Here is a 26,805-nt window from a genome sequence, read left to right as displayed (position 1 = left end):
CTTCACATTCTTTCGTACACAGAATCAGCTCAGAATAAGGCTGACCCAATCTCACGCGGCGAGGTTGGTTCTCTTTCTTCTCGTTTACAATCCCCTGAGCTCCCGAGCGAGCTCGTTAGTTTTATTTTGCCTTATGTCCAGTAACCAAAGACCTTTGGCGTCGCAACACGCCGACGCCGTTGTAGCCCTGGCCCTTTTGAAGGAGGCGTTGGCTTCTCCTCCTTCAATTGGGGAGCCGCCCATCGCTACACACTCTCGCAAAAAGCCACGAAAACCGAAAAAAGGAAATGAACTCTCTGCATCAGCTTTTCGTCCTCACGTTCTTGCACGCGACCGCCTCCGCTTATGGTCAGCGCCTCACTCAGATTCTTTTCGCTTGTCCGCCCTCGAACAATTGCCTTTAAATGACGTTCTGCAGCTTTTTGACGTCATGTTGGTCTCTATAGAGACAAAAACAAGAGAAAACTATGGTGCTGGTCTACTGCGGTTTCACCAATACTGTGATTCGAGGCACATACCAGAATATCGTCGTATGCCAGCATCTGATTTTCTCTTAGCCTCCTTCGTCGCATCTTGGGCCGGAAAGGTCGCAGCCACAACAGCACAAAACTGGTTAGCTGGCTTGCATTTTTGGCACAATCTTCACGGCGCCCCGTGGTTCGGACATAGCATTCTCCGTTCGGCCACCGCAGGTCTTGCAAAAGTCGTACCTGAATCATCGAAACGACCTCGTCGTCCCCCTGTAACTCTAGAACATATGCATGCTCTTTTTCGCGGTCTAGACCTTTCCAACGCGTTTGACGCGTCTGTTTTTGCAGTCGCCTGCACCGCATTCTGGTCTTGCTGCAGGTACGCACATTATACACCATGACTTTGTTCGTAAAACTCAACGTTCATAAGGCTCGGAGAACTCATCATTGTTAGCACGAGCCTTTTTGATCCTTCACGTCACGTTTCTCGCTCTTCCCCTTTTACTCGTCGTTCACCTCCGGACGGTGTTAAATATTCCGTATTGCACATTCCTTGGACGAAAACATCGCACGTAGAAGGAGCAGACATCATCATTTCCAGTCTAGACGACATTACAAACGCATACACGGCCATTAACCATCATCTCACTGCTAATGCAGCAGTTCCTCTCGACGCACCTTTCTTCGCATTTGAAACATCAGAAGGTGGATGGGCAGCGATGACCAGACCTTGGTTCTTAGCGCGTTGTAATGAGATTTGGAGGTTGGCCAACCTGTTGGAACTAACAGGTCATTGTTTTCGCATTGGTGGAGCAACGGAACTTCTTCTACGCGGAGTACCACCAGACGTCGTCGCTGTTCAAGGTCGATGGAAGTCAAGAGCTTTCTTAGAATACTGGCGCAAGATAGAATCGATTTTACCACTTTTTGTTACATCATCATTCTCAGACTCACGTACTGCTATGGTTAATTCGTCAATGGACTCGTACGCACGTCGTTATAGTTAATTATACGCACTTGTTCTTCTTATTCGTGTAATCCAGCGCTTTTCGCTCGTTTTGGGGGAGTCGCACGTTTCGAGCACGACTGTTTGTGAGCTCTGCTCGGATTGGGTTCTGTCGTGCTTTTCGAAACATTATCCAAAACCTCACACTCGAGGCTTCGGTTGCTTTTGTCTTTCTTCTCACTGTCTTCAGTCTCGATTTTACTCTGTCCCGCAGTCAAAATCAAGAGCCCGAAACCCTTGTGCAAACGCGTCAAATTCTTGGATCACGTGATCAGCAAAACGCGTCTACCAGGGCTTAACATTGATTTCTAACTTCGAGACATCGCCTGGAGACATCCACTCGGCAATCACCGAGCGTCGCAACCGAAACCCTCCCCCCAAACTGGCAAAATTTTGTATCAAGCATTGCATCAAAATTCATTTGCGAAATACTCTTGTACATTACCTTGAACCAAACCGCAAATCGTTAGGACAAAGATACAAGTCTTGAGCACTTCGTATCTATTCAGAAACAGTATTCACGCCTTCCTTTCACATTACCTTTGTTTAACGATTTGCTTAGTAAGCTTCAGCACAGACGAAGCGTCTAGTAAGCAGCAGGCTTACACTCCAATCTCTTCTGTAGTACGCACAAAACTCCAAGTCAGTCCTAGACTCTTATTTTATCGGCTTCAACTGAAACCAGGTGCACCACTTACGCATTTCACCGACGAGCTTCGCGAGAAATTCAATCATGGTATATCGCCAACATGCTGATCAGGGTACTGCACCACGCAACACGCGCAGAATAGCCTTGTTTAGGAACGCCTATACACAAAAGCGCATCAAGTGGAGACAAGCAACGTGTTTCTCAGATCGCAAAGCCATTGGAGCTCCTGGGACAACTTTGTGCAACTGCATAATTCATCACGAGTCTTCGATTGGGCCCTGACGTAGCTCGGACTGGAGCCTGGTTTCCCGACAGCGTTGCAGCTTGTTTCTGATACCTGACGCTGTAATCACATCCCCACGTGTCACAATCTAAGGTTTCCGAGTCGCAGAATAACACCCAGAACAGTCATGAAGAAATGACAGCCTAGTAGCTCCTCACTGTTCGGTTGGTGCAGACGTATCTGGTTGTCCACTTCTTACAATTGAAATTTGAAATCTAAAGGTACCGATACATTAGTAGCAAGGCGCGCCCACGATATTAATACACGCCTGACGTTGTAGAGCAGTAAAACAACAGCAAAGACCGCAAAGTTCGCTTCAAGTTCGATCGTCCTCAAAATCATCAACCTTCAGAAATTGGCTCAGCTCATTCTACACTCCGCACCCCTTCGACTGTTCGAAGATCATGAAGGTGGTTCTGGTTCAACCTGGGTTGGAACAGCCAGGTTCGCCCCGAAATCAGTTATTCCTTCTATTCCGTCTGCACAACCCTCTACACAACCCTCTATTTCCGAGCTGACGACAAGGGCAAACACATGAAGAACCCAAAGTGGTGGGCTCGTGTTGTGCTGTTCCTCTTCTGGGCATCTCCGTCCACCGATGGTAGTCAAATTCATGATGTTAGAAGATTCATTTTGATATCCTCCTTCTGTTATCTCTCAGTGTTTTCCGCTATCATGAATAACAATCATCATTGACGACTCGCACTCTAATTCGTCTTGGAGATGATAGATTGATTTGCACATCAGTCAGTCGGGACCGTCTATTGTAGAGAAGCTTAGTGTGACGTGAACTTATGTATGCATCAAGTACGTTTCGTCTCGTACTATGCGCGCCCAACTTATTCTCCAGATTCTCAAGCACTAGATTCGGTCATGCGCGAATGCTTATCTGAAGCACGCGAGAGGATTCACTCACCCATTCGCTCGAGTGACAAAATTCGGCTCAGACGTCCTCTCCCGTGTTCGAGACGACAACGGAAACACTGCGCTACACATGACATGCAGAAATGGACACATAGGTGAGATGCGATCTCATCGTATCACAATCTCCATACCACGAGAACCGATTCGCGTAAGGCATATCGTAGACGTGCTGGATTATCTTCTTCCTCTTGTCACCCCTTCCGCCCTGTCTGCACAAAATAGCGCCGGCCCGACTGCCCTTCACCAAGCAGCGCTGAACCAGCATCTCGAAGTAGTGCAGAAGTTGGTTCACTTTACTGGGGCTGATCTAATTGATATAAAAAATACCGCCGGACGATCACCCTTGAGTGACGCTGAAATGATTGGATGGGATAAGGGCGCAACGCGCGGATCGTCTTTTATAGCATATGCACCACTCAATTAGTAAGTTGGAGCTCGAACTGCACTCTTGTTTGTGATGGGAATCCGTTTGCGTTCGACAAAGCCGTCCCTCCAATAACGTGGGAGTCGGGGATGCCTTGTATATAATTATGACACTTCAGTATTAGTGACTCTACTATAACAACATCATGCACTACAAAGGAAACACGTTACATATTGGCTTTAATAACAACCAATTGGTCATTGGCATCGTTGTTAGCAGTGTAAGTGGACCCAGTGCTGCGAGCCTTCTTGCTCGAGTGACCTGGGGTGGCTGCTACAATGTTATATCAAATAGCTATTTACACAGATGGAGAAGTGGAAACTTACCTGTAGGAGCGCTTGGACGCTTTAAAGAAGCCCTGGCAGTATGCGCGATGCACCTGGGAACTGATCGACCAGTAGTCACTGTATCTTGTTCTTGAGAGGCAGTTTGTGTTCGAGCTGCTGAATGATGGTTAGCCTGAGTGAAATCTTCTAACAATCATTGGCGCACTACTTTGCTCAGTCTGATCGATAGTTGCCGTACCCACGAAAGGAATAATGACGTCGGTATTAGTATTTTGACAAGGTTCTTTCCGCGGTGCTGCGACCGAGAACATCCCATTCGTGACATCTCCACTTGCGGCGTTGCCCCCATCCTCACCTGTCTCACCTTGTGTAGCCACGCCTGCTGCAGTTTCACTGGCGTCACAACTATCACCTGGATTGTCGTCAAACGCATGTTCGCCAATTTGAAGCTCGTGCTCTGCAGGTGCGCCTGCTGCCGTTTGACCAGCAGATACATTGCTCTCCCCAAACGCTTGAAAGCGATCACCATTAGCTGGAGATGCGTGAGCTACAGACCGAATGGTGTCTGGCGGATACTCACAAAATATTATCGCTCTTTCTTTTCCCTTGCTCTGTGGGCGCGGGGATGATCCAGTCAATTGGAAGGCATCAGTTATCATATCGTGTGAGTCAGTACGAGTGGTCGTGTTATTATTATTCTTGCAATGCGCTATGGGACGAGGTTTCGGCTGCCCAGATCCCGAAGACGTGTGGCTCCCGGGGTGTCCATCATTATTTTCGACCATGGTTACTGTCGTGTTCGAGGGTTGTTCATTGTGCTTCGGTTCGACCACAGGTGATTCATCTTCCTGTTCACCAGTGTGATCCCCCTTCAGTACGCATATTAGTAGTCACCTGGTGATGAAACAATTATATATGTACTTGCATTGGTATTCTCGTCTTCCAAACCTTGCATCAGAGCTATTTTGAGATCAACAGTATCCGTGATGTCATAAGTGAAACTATCGTCTTTCTCTAGTGCTCGCGTGCGGAGACGTGTACTATTGGTCTCCAATTCCTATAACAGATAGATAGTTAGTCATTCGACTCTTCTATGCTAAGCCAAAAAATATTAGCACGTACGCGTATAAGCTTCGCGAGCCCTCGAACGACATTCGCTGCTACCAGACTGTGGGTCGATGTCGCCTTTGCAATTGACATGCGTTCGACATAATCGACTAGCTTCATGATAGCAGCGCGATCATTCCCCTCCATGTCCTGGCAACTCTGCATGCGTGCGTGTATCGCGTGACAGTCCGCAGTGAGTACAGTCTCCACTGTAGGAGTGACGTTCGGCGGAATCTTGGCTCCATCGTACCATAACCACCTCTTACGCTTGACGATCTGGCCGCTCTCCTCATATGTATTAACTGCTCTCGTATGCTTGGCAATCACCCCCTCCAGGATTGTGCGAAGACCTGCAACCATCGGATCTTTGAATAGACCCTCGCGTCTTTTGCGAATTTTGACAAGATCAAGCAATAATACCTTGATCAGTGGCTCTGTGTCCCGCTTGCCATTTTTTGTTATGCGAGTATGCCAGTCCCAGCTCGTGACGTGCATGGCAAGGATTCCAGGGACATCCTGCAGCTCAGAAGTTAGATCCCGTCCTCGTCCCTTCCTTGCCAACATCAACGTATGCAACTTCTGCAGATTGTCCTGCGCATCGGACCCTAGCTGTGCGAACGCTTTGTCGACCTCCTTTCGGTCTTTAAACGGCTTGCTCTTCCTCTTGCGAGCTGACACTGTCGTCAAATTGTTCTGCAGCCGCAGGACCAGCGTCCCGCGGAGTGCCCACAAGCAAGTAAACACCTGTTCCGTCAATATGGGCGCGATCTACAGCATGATGCTCCATCACACATACCGCCTCTTCTATTATCTCGCGCTCGCTTATCCTGGATTCGTTGCGAAGGTTCGTGAACATTACTTGGGACTTGTCATCCATCGCATGGCCGTTGCGATGGAGTATCCGATAGTGCAGCAGCAGAGGCTCGAACCATCCGCTGATCTAACACAACATGTAAGTAAAACATCAGGTATCGTATGTGATTCGAATTCTCACCTCCTCAAATGCAGCGATGTTCGATATTAGACTACTCCATGCGATATCGAGGAGGTGACCACACAACAGCGGTAACGGGGCCTCTTGCACGAAATCTTCAGGGGTCAACCACACGGCAATCCTTGCCACAACCCTATCGTGAAACCGGGTAATGTCATTCCATTGTGAGGGCTTTGTTGTCGCAAGGCGCCACTTTGAGCGCAACTTGCTGACAAGGTAGTGCGAGTAATTGTCCAGGCTGTTAATGTACTGGGGGTCCTTGGTCCCGACATTCGTTAAAGGAATATTACGAAACTCCTCTTGAACGAAATCGGACACATCCTCGAACACATCGTTGAAAATGGTAACTTCAGTATTGGCCCTGCTGTCGTATATCTGCGTGCGCCACACTGCAAGTTGCTCGACCGAAGCGTTGCGGTCTGTCCCATCACTGGATGCTACCGAGATTATGTTGGTCACTGTTGCATAGTCCGGGAAGTCATCGCTCGATGCAAGCAAATTCAGAATGTGACTGTGGAACATAATAAATTGAATGAACATCTGTAATAATGCGTAAGGACTGTGTGTGCAAATATAAATGTCGCTGCTTACCCCCATGACTACATCAATTGAGTTGGCGAGCCAGGTGATTTGGAACTCCTTGCGACGGCGAAAGTGTGGTCCCAACGGCAGGAGATGCAGCGCGAGCACTAAAACGAGCAGGTCGTAGCTCGTGACTTTCGTCAACCGTGCATTCTTGTGCCGCTCGGTATTATCGCGCTGAATCCACAGCTCACGCAGTGCTGCCGCGACTCGCTCATGCTCAGAAGCATCGTTGTGAGCTTTTCTCACCGATCGCAAGATCTTGCTCAACACTTCTTCTGCGGTCTCATTGTAGTCGTGCAAGAATTTGTTTCGACACAAGTGGTCTGCCAACATGTCGCCATCCGCCAACACGCTGTCTGTAGGTGTATACCGATCAGCGCCGGATGCCTATACCTCCACTAGGGACCCGTTGCAGCGAGAACCGATCCCAACAACAACTAGAATAGTTTCATCCAATGCCTGCGAACCCAAACATGCAGTCCCTTGAATGGCACATCAAATGCACGACTTGTTACCCAGCTGCTGCAACCGTTCCACTAGCATAATAAAGACAGCGATAGAGCTCACCTTCATCATATGCGATGATGCCCCATTTTCCCATTAGACTTATTATCTCCTGCAGCTCATCCAGTTGGTCGCGAAGCCTGTTGAACTCGGTGAGGTGGTCTGGGCTCAAATTATCCAGCGCAGCTATATCGTCGCAGCGTTGCTCGATACGCATCATCTCTCCAGTAACGATTTCAAAATATCTCTTCAACGCAGCAACGCGATGTTGTCCCGATGCTACGACAATGTCATTGACGTCCTTCAATTGTAACTGCGGCACAGCATCTGGGATGTCAAAGTTGACTGCGAGGCTCAACCCGGTCTTCACGCGGGCGCCCGATATCATAATCGGTATCGCTGTCGCTTCTCGCATCGCCAGGATTCCATCCTTCTTGAACGACGCAAGAAGCTTGTTCACCTCCTTGAGCTCCTGCGGCCGATCGTTATATCTGCCGAATACCAACGAGTTCTTGATTTTGAGTATATCGATGTACGCCACACCGATCTTACACTTCGCGAGCGCTGCGTCCATCCTCTGAGTGTTTTTCGCCGGGTTGGTCGCTGGCTCCTTCGCCTGGACAGGGCGCTTGTTCATCATTGCACGCAGCTCATCCACCTGCCATCCGTGACTCATAAATTGGGCGTCAAACTGATCATGCATACGTACAGTGAGTGTCTCCCCATCTCCAGATGTGTTGTGGTTGCGACGTGCCATGTCGATTGCAGTTATGAGCCGTTAATAAGATGAGAGGACAATTTGCAGACGGTTGCTGGCTCCTTGTAATGGCCGTTTGACTGCCAGTCAAAAGTACACCATTGCCTATATAATATGAACATGGTGAATCGTAAAATCGATTTTAATTTAATATTTTATTGATAACTCACTGCGCCACGAGCATCTTGCAAGCCCTGTATGGAGCTAGGCGGCGTTGAATGCCAGAGTATGAATCATGAATGAGAAAGAAGCCAATGGCATGTACTCTGATTCACGACGTAAAAATGCCTAAAATCATCAAATAAGCGCATGTAGTAGTGTGTCACTGGGGGATTATCCACAAAGACATGTGGTAACGCTCTGGGCATTCCCGGATGTTTCATGTCTTCGACATTTGATCATCTCGACCTGGCTTTGTATCATCTGCCCTCATTGCTGGCCTGATCTTTCGACCGAGTAGTATTAGAAGCTCCATGAATGGTCTGCGAAACTGCTAGGCTGTGTTCAGTAAAGCACTGCTGGTTATGCCCACAGTCCAGAGGAAGAACTGACAGGTTTGACGCGGGAGGCTGAAGACACATACGATACTTATTACTCAGGCTCCTACCCATCCGCAGCTGGAGAGGTCAAGGCGGTCTACTATGACTTAGTGTTGTAACACATAAATTAAAATTCACACGATACCAAACTTTTTAAACCCAGTCCAACTTTATTCCTTGATCAGTAGCAAGGCGCGCCCACTATATTAATACACGCCTGAGGTTGTAGAGCAGTAAAACAACAGCAAACTTCAAAGACCGCAAAGTTCGCTTGGATCGTCTTGGAGATGATAGATTGATTTGCACATCAGTCAGTCGGGACCGTCTATTGTAGAGAAGCTTAGTGTGACGTGAATTTACGTATGCATCAATCAAGTACGTTTCGTCTCATACTATGCGCGCCCAACTTATGCTCCAGATTCTCAAGCACTCGATTTGGTCATGCGCGAATGCTTATCTGAAGAAACTAACCATATTGTAGGCCATCTGGTTGACTTCGTATACCCTAGTTTTCAATACTGAGACTAAGCAATTCGACAGGTGAGCTACCTTCATCTTTTCAAATATCTTTACTGATGGAGTTCAAAAGTCAGACACCCGTCGTGAACGACGTGCGTGATATCACAATATCCAAAAGGGGTGGAAACGTGCTGATTTCTTTTGAGCGCAAGGTACTGAGAGTCATAATATCTTTGCATCTTCTGATCACTTATATCGTATTCGTAGACACCTCCACAGTTGTGGAAGATGGAGCTGGTACGGGATGCCAGAGGTCGTGAACAACACTCGTTTGCACAAGTCGCTAGGCTGCTTCTCCGTCATACGTATCTGCCCAAAGCTCAGGTGGATATCGCGGGCTCTAGCTACTTTGGCGGCAAGGAGGACCAGCTAGTGTTATGCGCAGGAAAAGGTACGTCTCTCCTAACCTGTCGGCTTCGTCTAAAAGCTGTACTTATGAATACTCGGACACAGCGGGCGATATCCACATCTGGGATCGCGATAGTGCGGCTTTACTCCATTACATTAGACCCCAAACATTCGGCGGGGACTTGACATGTGTTGCGTGGAATCATTCTACCGACGAACCCTTCATGTTCGCCACGGGCAGCCACGACGGTACGGTACGCATATGGACAACGCCAGCGGGAGACCGCTCTTCCGAGGCGATTCGCGACGAAGGTGAACCCCATCGTTGTTCCATGTGGTGACTTCTAAGCCTTTTGTAGGTAAATAATACCATGATTGGAACTGCCAAGAAACAAATCCGAGGATCAAGTTAGCCGTCCGTCTAATGTCTGCCGCCCCACGTCATCGTCGCTGCTGCCGTGTAGGCGGATTGCGCTTCGTATTTTGTTATTCTATAATATAGCCGCCGTGTCGTACGCAAAAAATTTATGTATTTCGCTTAACGTCAAGAAAGTGGTGGCTGCTGTGAAGCGCATTACATGTCGTGCGCTAAAGGGGAGAATAGTCCCAGACCAACAGCATACATAATGAACATATTATTATTATAGTCTATCATCCGCGCGTTGAGTTGCGGATCGTAGCACTCAGAGGTACAAAAGGTATAATTATCTTCGTGGATTTGTCGTGGATGGATGTCAGCCTCGTGGTTATTTCGTGTAAACCACGCACCAAACACGTGTCTGATGCTCATGCAATGACACCCCAAAATAAATGCCTAATGAAGGACAAGAGCAACCGTGGCCCGAGGTATGTATGTGTATGCAACCAGTGTAATTTGCTTCGAGGCTGTTTTTGATTTCATGACGGGGAAAATTTGTCTTTGGCTTCCCGTCTGACGTCGTTGCCCCATGTATCGGTGATCCACCTCTTCGCGAAGACGTTCGCTTTTACCTTTGTCATACCCCGGGCCGACAGGTCTAAATGAAAGGAACCAGATAGAGGCGAAATGAAGGGTCATGATGGGACAGACCTTGAACAGAGGAAAAAAGTTTTCCCCTTGTTTGAACTCGGCTTGCTAACGGTGTGCTCCTTCGCAGGTTCACCGTGTACAAGACAATTTGGTGGTTGGATGGGAGCCATCAGCTGTGACCACGCCGCTTTACTTTGCGAAGCCGAAGGCGTCGCTGAGGTAGCTAAGCCCTGTGAAAGCAGATTTTTCAAGTGAAGCGACAAGCTCGAGTGCGAGCTGATGGTCGGAATCTATGTAGTCCTGGTAATGGGTGACCTCGCTTGGAGAAAATTCTTGGCTGCAAGGATGCGAGACTGTCGGTTGCGCAAAGAACGAGGAGAGTTTGCTTTGACCACCTTTCAATTTCTTGGGCGCTTTCTTGGCTGCATTGTCTGATGACTTGCGTTTGGTAGAACTAGCTGGGGGCGCAGTTTGGCCTGACTGACTGGGATTCGACTGTAGCAATGGTTCGGGGAGCTGACTCGTGGATGCGCACGCCGCATTACGAGATCTCAGCGAGGAATTTGGAGATGGAATAACAATGGCAGACTGCGTGTGATTGGGCTGTGCAGCACCAGAATAATCCCTGGGGAGTTGTGTGTCTGGAGTGGGCGAAAGCGACGAAAGCGGAGAATTGCTAGGTGGATGCGGCTTGTTCCCTTTCTCAAAAAACATGGACAGCAGTTTCTGCTTCCCGGAATACTCTTCCCATCGTCGTGCTGCGAGCCGAGGCAGGTCTTCCCGATTCCTGTCGATTGGCAAGACGTCACGGAGAAATAATCGTTCACCAGCGTCAGTTGTTATTTCGTCATGAAGATCGATATATATTGGACAGTGATCAGAGCCTTTGAGCGATGGCTGAATGTCTCCGTGCTTGATCCAGGGAAGCATACCGGGTGTAACGAGAATGTAGTCAACCCGGGTACCATAATTGGTCTCTCGAGCCGAAATTTTCGTGTTCCAACCTAACATAAAAAGTATATTAAAGATGGGAAGAGATCAACCACACTTGCGTCTTACATGTGTACATTGCCTTTCTACCAGGCCCAGAATGTCCGCACGGCATCTGTCATGCAACCAATAGGACTCAACCACCTATGAAACCACGCACGAGCAGGATGGTCGTAGAAAGTTGCAGTGTTACTAGCAAGATTACCGTCGCAATGGTCCAATGGCGTTGCACAAACATTGATGTCACCGACGACCATAACTTCCCGGCCTTCATTCATGAGCTTTTCGACTCGATCCTGCAACATGACGTGGAAATTTATTTTGAAAGGAAGACGAGCATCAGAAGTTTCGTTTGGACAATAGAAATTAATCAGTACGAATAGGCCAAAGTCTACGATCAGGGCACGGCCTTCAGCATCTAAGGCAGCGAAATCGCTTGGGGTTGATCCATGCTCGTCCGGCATTAGTTCGATTTCATGTGCGCAGGGATATGAACGAGATATCCGATCATCCGACGTCAGAGTCGGTTTAGGCTGCAAGATGCCGGAGAGACCGACCCTCCTCTGCCCGGAGGGGAATGACAGTACGGGAGTTAGCGTAAACCGCGACACCACTATACCCTCCTTTATTCTGTGGGAAGGAAAAGAAAGCTTCAAAATCGTCTGGTAAAGCAGCACAGCGTGACAGGCCGGAACGCGAGGTTTTCATTTCTTGGATAGATAAGGTTGGGGCATTCGACAGGGGAAGGTGAAATGAATGAACAACCCGCACCTTGAAAGCAGATTATATCTGCCTTGAGATGTTCCAGGATTGCCTGAAATGAAGTGAAGGCATTCCATCTATGGTTTTTAGGCCCTTGGAAACCAGGTAGAAATCATGGATAACTCACGGGTGATATTGAGGAAGAGTTCTGACACCATTCTGTCGGCCAAAGCAGAATGTCAGAGTACATTCTTTCGTGAAAAATTTGAGATCATTTCTTACAATGTTCCATGAAAGGATCCGCATGGTTCATGAGTGCGTTAAGGTGTCCTCTACTACGGATGAGTTGGACTGGATCTACTGTACTCAGTGAGGGAAGGAAGGAGTCAAGAGCAATCGAACTTCCCTTTTTTGGTCAATGTCACATGCTCCGTCACATGTCGAATCGATTGAGACGACGATACATCACGCTCCTACCACATTTTTTTGAAGATGCCATACCAGCGGCAGCACTATGGCAGAAATATTTGAGGGATCTCTTACTTTTCCACTGAAACAACCGGTCTAAATGGGTTCGGCATATCTTTCACCAGTTGCGGACCACGTCTTGGAGCCCTTTTGATACCTCACTCCGTAGCAGCCTGAGAAGACTAGTCTGAGATCATGGCCTCCTTTTACGGAGTTCTCCGCGCAGGAGATAGAGCTGTACTGGAAGCTATGATAAGGCTCTGAAAGTGTAATACTGTCCTGTACGTGGTCGTTTGCTTCTGACTGAGCACTGACCATCGCGTCTCTGACAGCCATATCCGATTCCTGCAGGCTACCTCTTCAGTTCACCCCAAATATGTTAGTCTATTTAACAAAAGTTTCACCTCCGCGGCCACAGGTCTGCTAGTCGTCCATCTATGGTCATCCTTTGATAATTCACTTACTTGCAAACACGTTGCTTCCGCACGCCTGATCCATCAGTACTCAGTACCCGATCACACCGTTTTTACGTCTACACGTAGCCCTTGAAACCCGTCCATATTATCTCGCCAATTTTTTTGCCCATTATTCTGTCCCGTGCTTATGTATTTTGAGAATGATTCACCGTAGATTCACTTATTATCTTCCTATCAGCTTGACAGCACTCTACTATAGATCAGCGCAGCTCCACGTCAGGGTCACCGGTGCTTCGTATTCTTCCTCGAGGCTGTCACGCTCCGAATCGCTGAGTTCAGTGAGTCTAGCGATAACATGCCATCATCTTAAATAATTCCACACTGAGACGTTCAGCGTATGAATTTCGCTTTCAAATCACAACTTCTACATGCGGTGCTCGCCTAGGCCGTTCTGCTGTTTGAAGCATATTTCAGAGCCTTACTTGAGTTCCCCATTTCAACATCAAAACTAGGATCGGTTGACATCCCTCTTCACCATCTTTCACCGTCCATTTTGCCGCAGCATGCTTCTCCGTAACGTTACGTGACAACCAGTCGTCTGGGTTTGTTGCTCTACAATTTGATTTTGCATACCATGACCTCGTTTCCAAATTCATCAATATGTGCAAATTCGTTTGATGGAGAATTGGCCAAGAAAAGCGCACCACGCTTCCACGCGACTGCTTCCGGTGATAACTTTAAACAAACCCACAGCTATAGCAATCGTTATATCGAAGCAGGAGGCTCGGTAACTCACTCACCCCTGCAGAGGAATACAATCAAGTGGACATGGATGCGGAGCAGCGGTGCAGAATACTCATCGAATCTGTTACCGAAGTTCTCGGAAGAGATGCTGCATGCATGCGGTCGATCAGAGAAAATATGTGCAGCGCATGCGAGTAGACATACGATGGATGTTAATGCTGAGTATGAGAGACAGCCCATTAAGACAACATCGATTACTTAGCCATCCAAACGTACATAGCATATAATGGTGTACCAGCATAGCGGACCTAGAATATCGTCGAGTCAGTACAACGTCTCGGCCACACTTCTAACACAAGATACCTGCGATTCCTGGAACGAAACTGACGAATGTTCGACGATTTACTCGATGGGAGGTATCCTAGGTGTTTCATGTCTTCAACATTTGATCATCTCGACCTGGCCTTGTATCATCTGCCCTCATTGCGGGCCTGATCTGTCGGCCGAGTCGTATTAGAAGTTCGATGAGTGGCCTGCGAACCTAGTGAAGGCAGAGGGTCAAGAGTTCATCACGCGCTCGGACCAGGTGGACAGCGACGACCTCTATGACATGCAGGGCGCGGTTATCCCGTTCCAGATGTCAATGCAGCGACAGAAAGTGGCCAAGGAGCTAACGGTCGCCAAGTTGGCATAGCGAAGATGCTCGACCTCGAACATGATGCGAACATTAGGCGGGAGGTTCAGACGTTCACCATTGGGCAACGTGAGCAGTTTGTTATCATAGCCCACTGCAATCACGTTAGACAGTCGCAAAACTACCCAGTCCTGATACGCACCTATTCAGTTCTCGACCCACTCAGGATCAACATCACCATCGAAGATGATACAGTGTCTCTTACTGCCTTCACCACGAACATCACCAACAATTTGCGCAAGATGTGAGTCAGCAGCCCGTCGTTCCGTTCACGTATGGTAGGAACTGGTCGGGACTAAGATTAGGCTCCATCGCTACGATGAAAGACCAGACTGATCAAACATCAGTCCCGAAATGCGTCAAAGACAAGCACGCTGAGCTTACAAAGATTAACACAAGGTCCATGTCAGCAGTATTGCTCGAGGAACTCGTCGTGTTCCTCCGCAGCTCGTTTGCACACCCTCTAGAAACGAGAACAATTGCATCTGACTCTGAGTCCCTCCAGGGACTGCAAGTCTAGCCTGAAAATTAACGTAGCATTAAAAATGAGGCATCTGGAAGAGAACACCCACTCACTAACACACAAGCTAACCTGTCAGCGTTTCTTCGTACATCTGTGTTCGCTACGAGGTGGCTACGCCCAACTATTAGTGGTACTCTTGTCCTGGAGTGCGCGTTATATGCACCAAAAACGCATCACATTTAGTAATGGATGAGCTTGTCAGACCTGTTGGAACGACCCATCTCTCCACAATCCAGATGTGCGATGGATACAGTGTCGTACGACGTACAGGAATCAAGATATATTCATGCGAGAGCTCGTGATTTCTATCAAGAAAATCTACCTTTTTATGCCGTAATTTGGACCGGTATCATTTTTTGTTGACTCTCAGCGAGGCTATGGTAATAATAGGTGAGCCGACAGGTGCACCAAAAGGATTGGTTATAGTATACAATGAAAATATGATTATTACAGTATCAATGCAAACGAGCACGTTTCACCGTTTTCACCTCCACAATTTCAACCTCATCGTCGTCAGAATCGGCTTTCAACAAGTGCTTGTTGACCCTGATAGATGCAATAGCAGGATTGATGGTGTATGTCTGAGACGTGCGCCCAAGATTGACAGCTTTATCAATGCCTAACAATATAACTGCGATGCGGAAGGGACCGTACTGGCGATCGGCCAAACACGCATGGATCTCACGATGTTTGGCGGTTATGTCCTCTGGAGAGAGTAACGTCCAATGCGTTAAAGGCGGCCCGCCTTTCCAAATTCTGTGCGATAGGGCATTTGCGAGGCCTAGCCGCACAAGAAGGAGTGGCGTGATACCTTTCGCACTGTTCTTGGAATTCCAGATAGAGGGAAAGCTTTTAGTACTATTTTTCAAATGAATGCGCAATGGGCTTGTTGGGGTGTATACCGCGATGATATAAGCAGGAACCATGGCGATAAACTGGCTTGGTAGTTTGCACCCTTTGCGACCACTGGAGTTGGGCTTCCATGGGAGAGCACGTATTGCCTTCGTGAGCATGATAGGATTGGTCACATTCCCTCGCGGCTTGTCGCTGTCTGCGAAGAATAAATCAGGGAGAATCCGACTGACATAGATACCGGCGATAAGTGCGATGTAATGGAGAGGTTTATTTATGTCGAAGTTTGCAAAAACCCATTCATAGATCGTATTCGGGCTGGGCTCGCTGCCAGCTGTCGAGGCTGCGCCTCCAAGCTCGATGCTCTCGATCGCGAATTCATCAGGGAGACGAGAGCGAAGGATGTAATCGGCCAATGACTGCAAGGTAATCAACTCGGCAGACCAAGCTGCCCTCGTATCTGTGGCCTGAGCGCGTTGAGACGCATCGGCCGCAGCGTTGCCCAACTGGGCATGATGACGCTCAATAGCTTGTAAGTCAATGGCCTTCCCTAGATTGACCCAGGAATCAAAGACAGGTTTCTGACACCGCCTGCCGCGCAGTCCTGCCGGACGATGCCATGGGATATTGTTGATGTGTAGATGATTGGCTGCGATGATGAATGCTTCCTGCAAGAACTTCTCCGATGACTTGGTAGAATCTTGTGGGGCATATTTGCGCATGTATGTAAGAGCAACGCGAAAGACGGGAGTCGAACCCCCATTGAAGATGAGAGGAGCGGCGATCGCGACAGGGTTGGTCCCTCGAGACATATCACAAATCAGGCGAGCAAAATCTTGGATGGATAGCTTGTCTTTGGTTGGATTTGGCAACCCTTCGCAGTGTGCAGTGGATTCAGGAAGCACACAAGACACTAAATGTTCGTATCCTTTATTGACATATCCAAGAGGATGACTGGTCCCAAGCCATTTGCGAAGTCCTCTGCGCCGCTGTAATGCATGGAGTTCACCATCTATGGCATCCTCTGCCTCCATGACGTTGCATGCGGTGGTGACACCACCCGCAACGAGTGTCTTGACATCGGCTATGTACACTTGAAGGGCGACCACTGCGATGATCGTGGCATGACGGACGTTGCTAGCGTAGCGCTTGAAGGCATTGGGCGCCAGCTGATTAATTGACAGCTGTATATGAAACTCTGCCTTATATGCCTAGGAGAGGAGCTCGATCAATGGCAGGACAAAGACAGAATGAGACGATACATACTTCAAAATGATCATTCCCGTACGTCAACATTTGAGAGCGCTTGGATGCAATGGCTGGGGCATTCATGTTGGTGAGGGTAGGCCAATCCACAGGACTGATGGCGACAGGAACGCAGGGAGCGTGGGGGAAGCGCACTGATGGGGCGAAGGTCGGAAGACCTTGCTCCAAGAGACTCTTTACTAACCACAAAGGCCTCATGAGACTTGTAGCAAGTACTTTTGCATTGCCAGTGTGAGCATACGCCAACGCGCGTTCGAGGACAGAACATAGTTCAACAACTTGAGGGGTAGGTTTACCACCTTTGGCGATGACGGGCAGGAAATGTTCCCACATACGCTCGAGCAAGGACGTTATGGGATAAGTGGTCCATTGATAGACATGGGGAAATGCCTGTAAGGGAGGATGGTGAGTCTTCATTCATAGGTTATATAATGGCGACGCACTTCAGCAGTCAAAACAAACAGGTGTGGGCGAATGGCCTCAAAGATAGTGGGGTGTGACCAGTAACTGGCCAATGGTACAACCATGTCATTATATATTGATCTTTGGCGAGGCGCATCGTGTCAGCTGCATCGAAGGCTTGGGCATATACAATCACAAAACAACTCACGATCCATTTCGCTTCGCAGACTTCAGAGAGTCTAATTGAACGATGTAAATGTTCTCTAGGCGTAATGCGCGGGGAACATCATTTATATCGATCTTGTTGTCATAGCGTTGGTGAGGCAAATGCAGACCGCACTCTCTAAGAACCATCTTGTGCGCAGTCTGAGCGTTGCGGGTAGTGGCGTAAGCACCTGAGAGAGCGGAAGTGATGCGACCTTGCTGGACATCATGTAAGGCGGCGGACGGTCTGATGCGATGCGAGATCTCATTATAGAACTGGCAGCCGCTAGCCAAGAGTGCAGGTGGAAACCCATGTGGAAAGTCATTAAAAAGATCGTCGTCCAAGGCCTCGTCATCCAAATCGTCTTGACCGACTGTGTCGCGAGATACGGCATTGCGAATTTTCGATATGAATGGAGTGAAGTGGGGTAAAACGGTGTTGCATTGAATGTGACCATACTTCCTGAGGAAGGCCTGGGGATAAACACTGACGCGAGGAATACCAAGATTTTCATCGTCCATGATGATATCAGGATCGAAGGCCAAGCCATCATCTTCCGCAATAATTGCAGAAAACAACTCGGTGATACTCTCGAGGTTGATGAGAACGCCACAAGGCTTCACGTTGGGACTGCACAGACCATCAAAGCGGGGAATTCGACGACCATCTTCGTCGTAGATGTTGTTTTCTTTCTGCGTGTCAGGATCGCGGGGAGGAAAGTCCTCCAAATTCACCGGCTGCCGGAAGGAAGAGTTTGGGGAATCATATATGATGTCATGGGCGTCCAGCAACTCATCCTCAGGTATTTTCTCCCATCGAGAGACTGGTTTGCAGCTAATGATAATGGTTGTGGTTGTCAAGTGAGAGAGTGGTTCATAGTAAAGGAAAAACGGTACGCACGTAAGATCGGTGGCGATAGCCATCGACATGTAGCGGATATTGGAATATTCTCGCTCCGCTTGCCAATTCGCCGCTTCCACGCATCGAGCGGTCGGGTTTAAGCTTGCAATTGCTTGGTTTTGTCCATACCTACAGGCTACGGATAAAGGTGCGCGGGATTGGAGCCAACCGTCATCCTTCCAAGACGCTGGTGCATTGCGAACCCAGTCATCCCAATCTGACACGATGTATGCGTGGAGGGCCTTCAAGTCCTCCAAACGGAGGTTGATTGTCGGTTGATCGCTGAAAGGAAAACCATCGATCAGTTATTGGATCTCGCAGGAATGGTCCCACTGAAGACTTACTACAGGTTAGTAACCTCCTTGACTCTCCAGCGAGAAAAATCCTCGTCGGTTCCGTATGTATGCATGATATGAAAGGGCAGCGATGATATTTGTGCCAACGCCGAGGCGATAAACATCACTGCCATACGATAGTGACGGGGTGACAGACGAGTCTCGCCGTGTTTCATGGCATTTAGCAGAGGTGTCTCGTCGGCAAGAGAAAGATCCTCAATGTGTGTCAAGGGACAAAATGCAAGCCACAGCTCACAAGAACTGCCAGTCCCGATTGCCATCATCGAGCCTGTAGGATCAAACCCGAGCTTACCGAACTTGGGCTTGAACTGTTTGTTCTGAAGACGGAAATCCAAAGAGACGGAAAACGTGTGGTCGGAGATAGTGTTCGGGAGGAATGCATGCAAACCAATCGAACCCGATACAACGAGGACAAAGTCAAGGAAATGCTTCGACGCGTCCCACAACAACATTGGGTGATCAGAAGCAAATGTTAGATGCGGATCGATGCGGAGGTTGGTGCGACGCAGTAATAAATTTGCTGCGGTGGCCTTGTCCTTCCTGCGAAAAATTTTCTCGAAGGCTGACAGAGGCAGGGTGCAAACGGAAGTCTGCTCCCAAGTACGGCCAGTTGTTTCCTGGCCTTCACGAGCAATGAACATGCTGTGAAAGACCTCTTCTTGCGGCACAGGATCGTCGGATTCCACAGCTGGAGGAACATCATCAAGATTAAACGGAGTGCTTTCGTCTATCGCATTAGACAGCAATCCATCATCTAGAATATCAGAGTCGTCCGAATCGTCGATGCTACTGATGTGCCGAATCACCCAGACATCAGAAATGTATCATGTAGCCAGCACTCAGTAGCTTACCTGTCAGCAGTGTGTGGAGCCATAATTTTGCACAAGGGTGAGCGTTGAGACCGACTTTCAGGCTAGCCTCAGTATTAATGAGGGCAGACTGTGATGGTGACATAGGCTAAGGTGCGAGGACATTCAATATCTCAGGCTCATAGAATGAGGGAATACCCAGAGTCTTACCAGATGTCTCACTGGATAATCCCCAGTCTCCATTTAATGACACATCTACTTGAATCAGTCTGATTCGTCAAGTGGTCATCAAAAGGAGCCAACAACCGTTTTCAAATTGTCTTCTCATCTTATTAACGGCATTGCTCCCTACAACAGTTCATAACTGCAATCGACATGGCACGTGGCAACCACGACACATTTGGAGATATTCGTGCATCGTTCAAGGAGGGAATCGTGGCGATGCGAGAAGCGCAGCGATGCCGATTATGCTGTCCTTGTATTAAGTATAAACTATGATTCCAAATAAACTTGATAGAGAACCTGTTTGAGCCACGCCATCGAGTTCCTAGTTCAGCAACAACATGACGAACGGATTCATGCCCACAAGAACCGGTTCAGAGATTTTGGATGCAGGAGGGAGGAGAGATGCAGAAAGAAGGCGGTAGCGGAGGGTTCCTTGTAGTTCAGTATCGGACCGGGTCATGGCGAGAATAGAGAGAATATCGGCTAAATGACTCTACAAGATGATACGCCAGTGTATACAGAAAGTCTTTCCTTGCACCTTGTTTTTGGATGTGGCCACGTCTCGAATGGCGAGATGTCGGAATACTCCCTGCAGCAGGCAAAAAGCTCTGCATGGATAGCAGCGTGTATATAAGATGACAGACTGGTACTGCCTCGGGGCTACGAGGGAAGGTTGTTCGAGGGTTGTCCATTGTGCTTCGGTTCGACCACAGGTGATTCATCTTCCTGTTCACCAGTGTGATCTCCCTTCAGTACGCATGTTAGTAGTCACCTGGTGATGACACAATTATATATGTACTTGCATTGGTGTTCTCGTCCTCCAAACCTTGCATCAGAACTATTTTGAGATCAACAGTATCCGTGATGTCATAAGTGAAACTATCGTCGTGCTCTAGTGCTCCCGTGCGGAGACGTGTACTATTGGTCTCCAATTCCTATAACAAATAGTTAGTTAGTCATTCGACTCTTCTATGCTAGGCCAAAAATATTAGCACGTACGCGTATAAGCTTCTTGAGCCCTCGAACGACATTCGCTGCTACCAGACTGTGGGTCGATGTCGCCTTTTCCATAAAGACATGCGGTAACGCTCTGGGCATTCCCAGGTTTTCATGTCTTCAACATTTGATCATCTCGACCTGGCCTTGTATGCATCTGCCCTCATTGCGGGCATGATCTGTCGGCCGAGTCGTATTAGAAGTTCGATGAGTGGCCTGCGAACCTAATGAAGACAGAGATTCAGGAGTTTGTCACGCGCTCGGACCAGGTGGACAGGGACGGACTCTATGACATGCAGGGCGGTGTTATCCCGTTCCAGATGGTGAACCAATATGTCGATGGCAGCGACAGAAAGTGGCCAAGGAGCTATCCTTGCTCGTGTGGTGGGTCAGGTGAATCGAGTCATGAGTAACATAGTACTGGTATATTCCCATATTCCCATGGTGGTTCCTGAACGTTGAACACCCGGAAGGATCCGGCACACATGCAGCTGAGCGCCAACTTGCCAAGCATTCCCCTTCCTCTTACCGAATTTCCTTCATCACGACGCATTACATTACTCAATTCGCGCGCTCCTTTCACAATACTGTCGTTCGCTCACGCATTTTCGCTCGCCCTCCACACCCAGAAATGAATTGTAGCCGTATATCATTAACCATCTCGTTCATCGATACTTTTAAAGTCTTGTCATCCGACCAACATTGTTATTTATTTCCCGTACTCGCATGATATCTGCCATATTGGAATGAAAATTGCCGTTTCATCGTGGCTGAATGTCGTCTGCATGGACCTTGTCCGTATGTTATTCAGTCAGTCTTGGTCTTATCTGCAGACTGCAGCTTGGTTCGAGCGATCAGGCAGGACTGCAGCTACTTCGTCTATTTTCTTGAACTGCCGCGGGAACCGTGAGGGATATATAAAAGGACGGAGATCGCATCCTGCGCGACGATGTTAGTCTGGGCAACCTGTGGTGAAGAGTTTCGAGCCCAACATACTGTTGTCATCTGGCCCGGGGCTGTGGGATTCCTGCAACAAGGTCAGTCTCATATCCATATCAGTCCGTGAAGAGAAATATACATATACCCACTGCGTGGTTACTGGTATAAGAAATGCTTGACTGTGAGAACGGAGCGACTGCGGTAAATGCCTCGGATACGGTCAGTTGCTCTTGTTCACCCAAAGCGTGCCAAGAGAATGTCGCTGAAGGTAGCCATGTCCTATAAATTGTCGTGAGTACGCGCGAAGTCAGGACAACGAACAGCTCTTACCATATGAAAGAGATGATAGTGTCGACAACATTCTCTTTGACCCGCCAGTCGAGTTCCTCTTCTCGTGCTCGATGAGCAATGCGAGACCACTGATTTTCTATGAAACGCTCATCAAGTTGAATCATGTGCCAGCTTCTGCTCACCCGCACCAATCATGAAACTTCAAAAATCTGATATTCTGAAGTAGTTCGTTCACGACACTCATCCTTTTGTTGTTGGCCTTCCATGACGCTCGGGTAATCTGTGCCGCATCAGCCAGGAAAATAAAATAGCCGAGACTCCAAACCTTGATGTTGTATGTCGCCAATTTGTAGTTCAGAATATAGGCAAAAAGAATCACAATGGCACCTGACATCGCGCTGGATCCCAATATCACTTAGCTTGATATCTCAGGGAAACTGTGACTTACTTGTAGAGGAAGACCATCGCTATCACGAGCCGTAGAGGAGACGAGAAGATTGCGGCAAAATCCCAAAGTCGTTGAGCGACAGCATACGCATCGCCTCTTCAAGGTGGATTGAATCATTCTCATTCACAGGAGACTATAACCCGCACTGCGCGAGATTCGCAATTTTTCAAAGGTCAGCACTTCCTTCTTCGTCACCAGAAGTTTTTCCGCTGGTATCCCTGCGGCGCAGTGCTTTATAGCAAAGCACAGAAGAGTTGGCTGCGAGTTCGTTCGTAAGCATCTGCGAGTATGCCAATTTTTGAAGAGATCGACTTGCGCAAAAGACAAATGCTTGCTGATTTCTTGCACTGCACCGGCGAGTGCCACAATCGCTGCATTCTCCCGCTGCGATCTGGCGGTTACATATGACGGGCGAAAACGCGTGCCCAATGGAAGTTATTGTCAATAGGCTGGATCGAGTGCATTCGACAGAGCTCCTAGAGTCATTTCTGCACTGCGGGCTGGTAGCCATTGCGCAATAAAGTCATCGTCGAACTCAAATGAGGTAATTCTGCGTCGACGTACCTCGACGTACCAATTCTCGAAGTTCTGATAGCGGCTTCAGCGAGGTGGATACCTATATATCAAAAACAAGAAGCATCAGAATGTTGATCGGCGCTTTCTGTGAGTTGAGTATACCCGGACAGATGCTGCGAAGCAGAAAGTTAGCATTTCACAGGCAACCAACTCTATGCTCACCGTCTTCCAAAGTCAAAGTAGATTGTCCGGTGGTCGGTCTCAGGCTTCTTTTCGTCATTAGGCAAAAATCGTTCAGGATTGAATTGCAAGGGACTAGGATATGTTTGCGGGTTATTGAGCATGAACCTGTCATGACATACGTTCATCAGTGAACTGATGATTCCTTCATATTGTAGCTGTGAGAACATCAGTAAATTCACACATTGCTTGATTTCCTTTTTCGCTCTTATTTTTCCCACCCAGGAGCGGAAAGTGTCAGACAAGAACCAGAACGCCTCCTTGTCACAAGGAGCAACAAGCTGCCAAGAAGATCCCTTCCTCTTGATTTGAGCATTTTTGCACTTTTTTTCATTTGTCCTGCACTTTGTGCACTTGTTTTTAGAATGAGCTACATTGCAATCCCCTTTGTTGCACTTATTTTTAGCTTGTTCACACTATGTACACTTGTTCACACTTGTTACTAGGGAACTGCACGGGTAAACCCCTGGGTATTGGAGGCCATACCCGCACCCACACCCGGCAAAAACCCGTACCCGCTCTGATGGGTACGGGTTTTCGGCGGGTACAACAAGCTCAGACCCGTACCTGCACCCGTGCAGGGTTTACCCGCGGGTACCATAGGTATCACTGCCAGTGCTTAGCACATATGTCCAGCACACGTCAGTGAATGCTGATGTGACTCGAACATATGTGGATGGCACAAGAAGGAGGAGTGGAGGCATGGCACTAGTAGTGTTGCGGCTCGGCTATGGCCGGTCCGGGCTCGGCTCTTACCAATTTCACAGCAGTTCGGCGATTCCAATGAACCAAGTTACTCATGTACAACTCGGTCTGGTCCACAAGGCACCTGAACCGGCACAAATTGCAACAAGCCAAGAATGTGGGAAGAACGGCTTGAGCCGGCCTCAAGCCAGCTGGAGGGGGTTGCGTTCGTTGCGTCACTTGCGTCGTGAACTCATTCTCCAACATATCCCCACTATTCGGTTGGATCCACTGTAAATTACCATGCATAAGGTCCCGGTTCGAGTGGATGGGAGATTTAGGCTGGGAGATGTCTTAGGATCTGGCTCGTATGGCATGTAGTCAAATTTATTGTTCTGGTTCAGATTCACTTATGTTGTACAACTTAGCTGTCGTATATTCTGCGCGGAATATCATCAATGATGATCACGTTGCCCTCAAACTCGAAACCGTTGTCAACCACTCATCTTCTGTCAAGCGTGAATACTATATTTTGAAACAACTTGAAGGCGGAGTTGGCATCCCACGCACCTTCTGGTTTGGTAGAGAGTCAGTGCATCATGTTCTGGTCCTTGAACTCCTTGGGCCGTCACTCCACCAACTCTTCCTCGCGAACAATCGAAGATTCAGCCTTCTCAATGTTGTCAATCTTGGAGTCCAGTTGGTCAGTCATTTGGTCCGAGGTCTTTGCAGATAGGTTGACTGACTTTCCCAGCTCTCGCGTCTTGAGTACGTTCACTCACACAATTATGTTCACGGCGACATTAAGCCGCAGAACATCTTGGTGGGTCTTGGAAATTTGAGGCACACCGCCTATATCATCGATTTTGGAATCACGAAGACATACTGGAACACTAAAACCAGTGACCATGTACCATTTCGCCATGGTCGAAGTCTCTCTGGTACTCCCGCATTCGCCTCAATCAACAATCACCTAGGAGTTGAGCCAGGTTGCCGTGACGATCTTGAGTCGCTCACTTACATGCTAATCTATTTTTTGCGTGGCTCCCTTCCATGGTTAGCCAGTGATGATGAGAAATTATCCAGCTCTACCATACTCGAGCGCAAAGCACACGCTACCATTGCAGAAATATGCCATGACATCCCCGTCGAATTCACAAACATTCTTATTTACACCCGCTCTCTCGCATTCGCTGAAGATCCTGATTACGATCATCTTCGTTCACTACTACACAGTCTTCGTGCCACATTGCCTGCACCAGCTACGTGCTTGTTGGATTTTGGCCAACCCGATGGTCCTGGGACTCCTTGCTGTCCTGCCACACACCCCCTTCTATCTCCTGACCAGTGCTGTATGGCCGAAGCAATGTCAATATGCCCGCCAAAGGCAGTATGCCGATCAACACATGTGTGAGTAACATGTTTCTTTCATATCTTTGAACCGAAGTATAACTTATTTGCAGGTTACGCCCACGTACAAATGGCTCTTCATGGCGTGCTACGTCAATTCCGTCAACTCCACAGCAGAAATCGTGACTGTTGTAGACTACAGTATATAATATATATTATAAGGGTCACACGAATTGGTTCTGCAGGATTGAACTCTTCATCCTTACAGATGTTAGAAATAGTGTACTGCAATGGCAGCAATGCATCATGTGTAATCGTGCACCGCTTTCAGCGTGGGACTATTTTCCCTTCAACATGCTGCACAGACTCATACTAGTGTGCAGCAGCCGCAGCTATCGATCTTTGCACCTGCCATCATCACTTAAAATCACCACCGATCTTGCCATTGCATTTTCTCGTGCTGATCAGACAAGATCGCTAAGGTGAGGGTCTTGTTAGAACTTATGGTTATCCACCACTGAAGGTTTGAATTGCTTTCAAACAGGTTGCATCACCAAGTGGTAGTGTCCAGCAATTCGACTTCTGTGTGAGGTAAAATGGTTGATTCATCTAGCTAATTCTTATCATTAGACCGTATCGATCGTATCATGCGGTGATTAAAATTGAGGAGTGGTAGTGCATCCGCACCTACATGCAACGCCTCATGGGGGACCTTTTCTAAATGTATCACTAACCTTGTGGTGGATGGCTTTACTACCTTACGATCTGGGTTCTGAATTGAAACTCTGAGGATAAAGGTGAGCTGTTCGTTTCTCAAGCTATTATCTATATGATGGCAATCTAGAAAGCTGCATGGATAAAATTCACTTTAGTCTCCAGGTATGTCCTTCATTGAGCGAGATTCCCCACCCTCACCCCCACCAAATTATAGTGCTTTGCAAGCTTTTATTGATAAAAAACAAGACAAAGAAGACCAATTTCGCCCACACCCTGTCAATCGTCCAACAGGCACCAAACTTGTATGTCGCGATTTTACTGTTCGCTTCTCTCATATCATATAACTCATATCACCACCATACAGGCTATTATATGCTGCATGAATGACCTTTCATCGATGCCCTGCCCCACTCCACTACATTGTCACCTGCAATATATCGCCCTCGAGCTTCGCATACATTGGCATTGTCTGGGGTTTCCCGGAAAGAACACTTATATAGACAGACAGTTCTGTCATCAAATCATCAACACTACTACCACAAATGCAAGGTCGACGACGCGGGCAGAACAAGAGGTGGACAGCTGCCTTGCCTGCTGTTACTGCTATCCCCACTGCCTCTGCTGCTATTCCTGCTGCTGCTGATTTCTCCACTGCTGCTGCTATCCC

General features: G+C 48.1%; 9 protein-coding genes across 9 annotated transcripts; 5 read left to right on the top strand and 4 right to left on the bottom strand.

The window, feature by feature from the left end:
- Nucleotides 1–133: 133 nt before the first annotated feature.
- Nucleotides 134–1,477, top strand: HD556DRAFT_1241135 (DNA breaking-rejoining enzyme; the record flags this gene model as incomplete). The annotated part of the gene is made up of 2 exons (XM_041298167.1): nucleotides 134–849; nucleotides 901–1,477. 2 exons carry the CDS (start codon nucleotides 134–136, stop codon nucleotides 1,475–1,477), a joined length of 1,293 nt encoding a protein of 430 aa, XP_041158070.1.
- Nucleotides 1,478–3,336: 1,859 nt separating this feature from the next.
- On the top strand, nucleotides 3,337–3,714 carry HD556DRAFT_1213187 (ankyrin repeat-containing domain protein; the record flags this gene model as incomplete). The annotated part of the gene is made up of 2 exons (XM_041296607.1): nucleotides 3,337–3,427; nucleotides 3,497–3,714. Coding segments are annotated over 2 exons (309 nt in total), but the record flags the coding sequence as incomplete, so codon positions are not given.
- A 208-nt stretch (nucleotides 3,715–3,922) lies between these two features.
- Nucleotides 3,923–7,990, bottom strand: HD556DRAFT_1445446 (uncharacterized protein; the record flags this gene model as incomplete). Its single annotated transcript, XM_041306927.1, has 10 exons — nucleotides 3,923–4,029; nucleotides 4,083–4,199; nucleotides 4,249–4,575; nucleotides 4,624–4,912; nucleotides 4,951–5,100; nucleotides 5,166–5,894; nucleotides 5,947–6,090; nucleotides 6,145–6,684; nucleotides 6,736–7,085; nucleotides 7,297–7,990. 10 exons carry the CDS (start codon nucleotides 7,988–7,990, stop codon nucleotides 3,923–3,925), a joined length of 3,447 nt encoding a protein of 1,148 aa, XP_041158068.1.
- A 1,089-nt stretch (nucleotides 7,991–9,079) lies between these two features.
- Nucleotides 9,080–9,972, top strand: HD556DRAFT_1486621 (uncharacterized protein). The gene is made up of 3 exons (XM_041308726.1): nucleotides 9,080–9,200; nucleotides 9,256–9,439; nucleotides 9,502–9,972. Exons 1-3 carry the CDS (start codon nucleotides 9,105–9,107, stop codon nucleotides 9,735–9,737), a joined length of 516 nt encoding a protein of 171 aa, XP_041158067.1. The 5' UTR covers nucleotides 9,080–9,104; the 3' UTR covers nucleotides 9,738–9,972.
- Nucleotides 9,973–10,210: 238 nt separating this feature from the next.
- HD556DRAFT_1433034 (Endonuclease/exonuclease/phosphatase) lies at nucleotides 10,211–12,403 on the bottom strand (the record flags this gene model as incomplete). The annotated part of the gene is given in 10 exon segments (XM_041305183.1): nucleotides 10,211–10,281; nucleotides 10,333–10,412; nucleotides 10,466–10,635; nucleotides 10,667–11,409; nucleotides 11,465–11,477; nucleotides 11,506–11,958; nucleotides 11,978–12,105; nucleotides 12,167–12,234; nucleotides 12,285–12,316; nucleotides 12,380–12,403. The coding sequence occupies 10 exon segments, from the start codon at nucleotides 12,401–12,403 to the stop codon at nucleotides 10,211–10,213; spliced, it is 1,782 nt and encodes a 593-aa protein (XP_041158066.1).
- A 1,212-nt stretch (nucleotides 12,404–13,615) lies between these two features.
- Nucleotides 13,616–14,939, top strand: HD556DRAFT_1310060 (uncharacterized protein; the record flags this gene model as incomplete). The annotated part of the gene is made up of 4 exons (XM_041300363.1): nucleotides 13,616–13,904; nucleotides 14,342–14,488; nucleotides 14,570–14,663; nucleotides 14,702–14,939. The coding sequence occupies 4 exons, from the start codon at nucleotides 13,616–13,618 to the stop codon at nucleotides 14,937–14,939; spliced, it is 768 nt and encodes a 255-aa protein (XP_041158065.1).
- Nucleotides 14,940–15,397: 458 nt separating this feature from the next.
- On the bottom strand, nucleotides 15,398–19,797 carry HD556DRAFT_1445442 (uncharacterized protein; the record flags this gene model as incomplete). The annotated part of the gene is made up of 7 exons (XM_041306926.1): nucleotides 15,398–17,005; nucleotides 17,061–17,450; nucleotides 17,504–17,603; nucleotides 17,671–18,501; nucleotides 18,568–18,849; nucleotides 18,912–19,712; nucleotides 19,775–19,797. 7 exons carry the CDS (start codon nucleotides 19,795–19,797, stop codon nucleotides 15,398–15,400), a joined length of 4,035 nt encoding a protein of 1,344 aa, XP_041158064.1.
- A 1,979-nt stretch (nucleotides 19,798–21,776) lies between these two features.
- Nucleotides 21,777–22,347, bottom strand: HD556DRAFT_1445441 (uncharacterized protein; the record flags this gene model as incomplete). Its single annotated transcript, XM_041306925.1, has 4 exons — nucleotides 21,777–21,892; nucleotides 21,950–21,980; nucleotides 22,042–22,171; nucleotides 22,223–22,347. The coding sequence occupies 4 exons, from the start codon at nucleotides 22,345–22,347 to the stop codon at nucleotides 21,777–21,779; spliced, it is 402 nt and encodes a 133-aa protein (XP_041158063.1).
- A 2,136-nt stretch (nucleotides 22,348–24,483) lies between these two features.
- HD556DRAFT_1445440 (casein kinase I isoform epsilon) lies at nucleotides 24,484–25,630 on the top strand (the record flags this gene model as incomplete). Its single annotated transcript, XM_041306924.1, has 3 exons — nucleotides 24,484–24,774; nucleotides 24,826–25,461; nucleotides 25,535–25,630. 3 exons carry the CDS (start codon nucleotides 24,484–24,486, stop codon nucleotides 25,628–25,630), a joined length of 1,023 nt encoding a protein of 340 aa, XP_041158062.1.
- Between the last annotated feature and the right edge of the window lie 1,175 nt (nucleotides 25,631–26,805).

This window comes from Suillus plorans (genome assembly GCF_016647745.1).
Source record: "Suillus plorans strain S12 chromosome Unknown HD556scaffold_44, whole genome shotgun sequence".
Classification (NCBI taxonomy): domain Eukaryota; kingdom Fungi; phylum Basidiomycota; class Agaricomycetes; order Boletales; family Suillaceae; genus Suillus; species Suillus plorans.
The sequence above is the reverse complement of the archived record's forward strand: the minus strand, read 5'-3'. Positions and strand labels throughout refer to the sequence as shown.

Coding starts and splice junctions, on each gene's coding strand:
- HD556DRAFT_1486621 (XM_041308726.1), top strand. CDS start 9,105: ATGGAGTTCAAAAGTCAGACACCCGTCGTGAACGACGTGCGTGATATC. Junction 9,201..9,255: donor TGATTTCTTTTGAGCGCAAG/GTACTGAGAGTC, acceptor TCGTATTCGTAG/ACACCTCCACAGTTGTGGAA. Junction 9,440..9,501: donor AGTGTTATGCGCAGGAAAAG/GTACGTCTCTCC, acceptor ACTCGGACACAG/CGGGCGATATCCACATCTGG.